The sequence below is a fragment of the Pteropus alecto genome, unplaced genomic scaffold, assembly GCF_000325575.1.
Source record: "Pteropus alecto unplaced genomic scaffold, ASM32557v1 scaffold131, whole genome shotgun sequence".
NCBI classification, from domain to species: Eukaryota; Metazoa; Chordata; class Mammalia; order Chiroptera; family Pteropodidae; genus Pteropus; species Pteropus alecto.
In genome coordinates, this window is record NW_006434709.1 from 1,085,709 (window position 1) to 1,091,327 (window position 5,619).

The following is a 5,619-nucleotide window of genomic DNA, read 5'->3' on the forward strand; positions in this document are numbered from 1 at the left end:
ATTCTGGACCTTCTTTGGGCCACCACGTCCAATCTGCCATCAAGTCCTATCCAGTAGAGAGCAGTACAGCACTGAGGGGCTCGGCCACTTACTAAAGGCGTGACTTTGGGCAAGTTAATTAATCCTTCCATGCCTCAGTTTCTTCATCTGTAAAAGATGGATCATTCTGCTTCCTTCCTCATGAGATTTTTATGCTTAGTCCATACATGTAAAATTCTTAGAACAGCAACTGGCACAGAACGTGTTCGTTACGAGGCTTTTGTCATCTTGACGCCTCCTGAATAGTCCACACGGCCCTCGGCCTCCCTCTGCCCTCTCTTAGTAGCCCTGCCTTAGGTGATGCCTTGTCCAGTCTCCCCTCACCACCACCATCAGCCCATCTCTCGCACTACAGCCAGAGTGTACATCTGGACCACAGGATCACTGTGCCCCCAGATGGAGCCCAGGGATGAGCTCACCTTAGCAGACCCCTGAGGTCTGCCTCATTTTGACTTCAGCATCCCTGGTGACCCCCCTCATCCTCTCCCAGAGGAAACAGGCATTTTAGGCTTCTGCACCTTTGCCTGGGCAGTCCCCACTCCAAAGGCTGACTCCTTCAGAGTTCACATCGGGCATCCCTCCTCCAGGAAGCATCCGAATTACACCTGAGTTACATGCACCTGCTCTGAGCTCCTAAAGCACACGCCTCTAACCCCCAACACAGTTTTCATTTGCTCACTTTTGCATGGGTCACCCACTGGAGGGCTGAAGCTGTCCCCTTGTCTGCATGTTCTGGATGCCTGGCGCAGAGCCTGCCAGGCTTCAGGAAGTTTGGGGGAATGAGTGAATGATCTGTCTGCAATTCCACTAATGGTGGGGTGGGGGAGGGCAATTGTTCTGATAAAGATGTACTTCCCAACTGGGGAAAAAAGGACTAGAAGGACACTGTATTAGGTGGCTTGGTGACACTTGTCTCAGCATGAAGGCATTTCTCATAACTTCAGTAAGGAGTGGAACAACAGGATTTAGAGGGAGGCAGAGAACACATTTGCATATATTCACACTTAACGTCATAGAAAGTCTAAAGGCAAATTTTTACTATTAAGTCCATTTAACTGCTGAGAAAACCGAAATCCAGAGAACTGAAGCTGCCCAAAGCTGCAAAACTGGTCAAAAGGGACAAGAACAATCTCCTGACATTGCTTCTTCTTAATAATAATTATAGCTACCATTTATTAAACACTTCCCAAGGGCCAGGCACTTTGTTTATGTGATATTATAAAGTAGTCATCCCCAATGTCAAGTTGAAGATGAGGAAACTGAGGTTCAGAGCAGGCAGGTGGTGAGCCCCAAATCACCCAGCAGCGGACGAGATGCAGAGATGCTCCCCTTCTGCCAGGCCTCAGAGACCCTGTTCTCCATCACCACCAGGGCCCCCTTCTCCTGACAATCAGCCATGTCAATAGAAGGCTAAACAGAAACCGTGGTCCCCGACATGGCCTTGGGGGAAGGAGGGGCGCCGTCACCCCCACCAGCCAGCTCCTCCTGCAGATTCCATCAGAGAAATAAGAGGTCGGGGATCAGAGACACAATGCTCCCCATTCAGGTGAGCCAAGCTGCCCCAGGCTCACAGCTGCCGCTGCTGCAGGGAGATTTATGACCTGCTCTAAATGTCACCTTTTCAACTCCCCGCGCTGGCTCCGCCACCTTTGGACTCAGCACGGGCTGGACTGCTGGCCAAGCATGGCTGGGGAGACGTGCCGTTGCTCACCACCACACACGAACACTCCCAGGGAAAGGGCCCTCGTCGAGCCAGAAGAGAGGGCGTGGGTGCCCGGCACCCCTACCTGCAGTCTGCGATGAGCTCGTCCATCAGCTGAGCCACCAGGGTGTCCACGTCCTCAGTGGAGCACTGCGCCTTCAGGGCCAGGTGGACTTGCTCCAGGCTGGCTTCCTGGGGAACAAGCAGGCAAGGGTCAGGACCGGCACCGCAGGGCAGAAGGGACACGGCAGACCCCCAGTTCCCAGGCCTTGGCATCACTCCGAGTCCCTGAACTAAAACAGTTAGGCAGAGCCCAGATCCGGCAAACCAGTATCTGTCCTGTCTCAAGGACGTTCCCGGGATCCCCACACCAAACATCCAAATTCGAAGCCCGGGACCCCAACCTTGCATGTGGTCACGAGTTCAAGTGCTGTGTGCAGGCTTCAGCAGAACTGGATTGCATCTGCTGCTCATGGGCCTCTTCAAGCCAGACCTGCCATCTCGCAGGTCAGTGACCTCTGAGTCCCTCTAGTTCCCTACCTGGAAACTAGTACTCTAGCTCTCTCCCTCCCGAATCCTACCCGCCAGCAGGCTTGGGTCATATCCTCCCTACGGAAGCCTTCAGAAAACCTCCAGTAACAGAGTTCCCTCGACAAACTCCCATGGCCAGGTCACAGCCAGGGTTCATCTGGTCTGCTTCATGGAGCACTACCCCGTCATTTCCACGGGCCTCTGTCCTGAGCTGGGAGGCAGAGATCTCTCACAGAATACCTGTCAGGACAAGGACTGTCCCCCACACTCCTCTCCACTTGAAAGCCTTCCTGAGCATGTGCTCCACCCTGGGACCACCAGTCTGGGGATAGGCCCTGGAAAGAACACACAGTCCCCACCCTCAGGCTCTGTCCTATGAGAGGATAGCTGACCCGGACAACGGGGCCTGGACTCAAAGAACATCGAATCCAAGTGCTCCTGTACCTCAGAGTTTGCCGGTCTCAGGAAGGCATGGCTACCTCAGCAGCCCACCTGGGCCTGTACCCCTCCCAGCCACTCCGAGACCCCAGTCAGCCCCTTCCCCTTCCACCTTCCCTCCTCACCCACACACGCACTAGCTCAGCACCTCCCAGGCTCGGTTTCACTTATTCCCTGCGACTGCCCAGGAGGCAGAGAAAGACAGCCCATTTGACAGGTGAAGAAATTCAGGCTCTAAGAGGTCAGGAACTGGGTTTTTCTGACTCCAAATACATGTTTCTAACCACTGCCCCAGGGGTTCTCAAAGTGTGGTCCCTGGAGCAACAGCAGCTGCATCACCTAGGAACTTGAGGGAAATGCAAAATCTCAGGCACCACCCCGGCCACGGCCATGTGGGATCAGGGAGCGCCTGTAATAACCTGTTTCAGCGAGCCCTTCAGGGAATTCCGATGTACACTTACATCCAAGGAAGACCCTCTCCAGGTTCCCATACAGTCAATAGCACCTGCTTGGCCTTACCTCTCCCAGCCCCAAGACAATCTGTGCTGAGAGTTCTGGGGTCAATCTGGGCTATGATTTTGGGGGGCAGTCTTTGACTAGCCTGACGGATAGTCCACGGCCACTGTGAGGGTTAGGTCTGTGGCTCAGTAACACAGTTTCCCCAGGTAGCTGGCCACACACCCAAGACCCTGCTTGGGGACTGACTCTCAGGGACCAACATTCCCAGCTGCCCTCCCCTCCTGAGCATCCCTCCCACCTCCTGGACCTCTGTCTTCCCTTCAACAGCTCAGCCCTCCAGTAGCCCCTCGCAGGCTCTGCCCTTCTCTGCATACTCCTCTGGGGAGATCCTACCTGTCATCCCCACCCACTCCCTGGGGTTCTCACACGGCTCTGGTCAGAGTGGGCAGCAGCTGGTCTGCCTGTGACATATGAGTGGACCTTTGTCCTTATTCTGGGCAAATCCATGCCCTGCTTGGTTGCCTGGGAAACCGAGTGGATGAGTCTGATCTGAAGAAGGAGGTGCAGGTGGGGAAAGGGTGCCCCTGAGGACAAACTGGAGGCTCTTCTCTTTTCTCTGATTAGATACGACAATGCTCAGAGGAACTATACATGCAGCCTCCTCAGGCTTGGGGCTTGGAGGCATCTAGGAATGCAGGGACAGACAGGCACTGGTTGGTAGGGAGAAGCAGCTGGGTCCTGGGGAAGCAGGCCCTAGCACTGGACCTAGCACCAGACATCCTGGATTCTGGCCCCAGCTCTGTGTCTGACATACTTTGGCAGCATTTATTATACATACTTGGGAACATTTATTGAGCACCTACTACATGCCAGGCTTGGCGCTGGGCCCCTTAACACCCACTATCCCCTTGCATCCTCTCTCTTCTTTCTATGAATGAGAACATTGAGGCTCAGAGAGGTTAAGTTACCTGCCCAAGGTCACCCAGCAATGGAGCCAGGGTTGGATCATGGTCCAGACAGTCCCCATGTCCCTGCCAGTTCTAATATTCCAGGCAGGAAGGAAGATGCCTCGCAGGGTTAGCTACCTCATCTGCCAGGGCACGAAGACGCTGGAGCCAGTCCTCAGCCTGCTCTAAGATGGCAGAGAACTCGCAGTGGCCAAGCTTCAGGGTCAAGGCTGCCTCGGTGATCTGGCTCAGGTGACGGGTACGCAGCTTGTACAGGTACTGGTCCAGGTGGGTGGCAGAGGGTATCTCTTGGACGTCGCCCAGGGACTGGCTATAAGAGACAGACAGATGAGATGTGCCTGATAAGCAGGGGTCCAGTGCACAGCCAAGTCCAGACGTGTCTGTGCACAGGCTCCCACAACAGGTCACACACCCTCAGCCTGCCTGCCCGGCACTCCATGTGTCCTGGGTAAATTCTCCAGCCTGACCCACATGCATAGTCATCTCTATATGACCTGCTCCATCCTCACCTCCTCCAGGAAGCCTTCTCCAACCACACTGGCCCACTTGCCTCTGAAGTTCCCAGGCGGGTCCCTCCCTGCCCCCTGCATCCACCTAGAGCAGAGACTAGAGCACTAAGTTGCCTTTGGCTGAAACAAATCCATTCTGTTGTACGCACACTTTCTTCAAGAAGGAAATTTATGGACCCCTGACAAGCCACTGCAGACGCTGTGGGGAGGCCGGCAGCCAGCAATACAGATGTGTCGACTTGGTCGGCCCCACAACACCCCTCCCAGAACCCTCTGTTCGAGAAGCCTTTGGAGACGAGGTAGGAAGGGGGGACATGCAGTCCCAGAAACACAGGCCTAGACCCCAAGTTTGGGGTTGGGTTTAAACTCCGTCCTGTTTGGAGGCAAAAAACTGTGACCCCCCATCCCACTGGGCTCCCGAAAAGCCCTTCGTATGGCTCCTGCTCACCATACCAAGCCTCCGGGGTCAGTCAGTACACACGCAAGGATCCTGCGGGATGGGTGGGGAGGGGGAGGTGTGTGCCCTCCCTCGCCAAGCAGAACCCCTCTAGACTACCCGTGCTTGAAGGTGTGGGGGCCTGCCCCACCTCCGCTGAGCCCTTGACTCCCCAGCAGGACATCAGTCAAACCCACTCCGCCAGTTCTGCTCCCACCACTTGCAGCACCCCCCACCTCATGCTCCCCTCCCCGCAGCGTCTCGACTCCGGCTCCCGGCTGATTTATTTTTCTGCCAATTTCCCCGAGCTATGCAGAACCAATTACCGCCGGAGCGCAGCGGCACCGCCGCCGCCAGATACACCACTCTGGCAGGCCCTCGGCGCACTACATTTTTCCTGTTATTTTTTTTAATTGAATTTTTAGGGTGGGGGGAGCAGTACGCAAACTCCATCTCAGGAAACTTAAGCCCCGGGACCTGTCTCAGGTCACGTACTGCACACCCTGTAGTAATATAATATTTACTGCCCCGATGGGG

General features: G+C 55.1%; 1 protein-coding gene across 1 annotated transcript in view; it reads right to left on the reverse strand.

Annotated features, from left to right (window-relative positions):
- The window catches only part of DYSF (dysferlin), a 203,049-nt gene that overhangs the window by 115,382 nt on the left and 82,048 nt on the right, over window positions 1-5,619 (reverse strand). Inside the window, exon 23 of the mRNA XM_025045188.1 lies at window positions 4,255-4,550. Within this exon, the coding sequence (XP_024900956.1) occupies window positions 4,255-4,550 (296 nt within the window). The remainder of the gene's footprint in view (window positions 1-4,254; window positions 4,551-5,619) is intronic.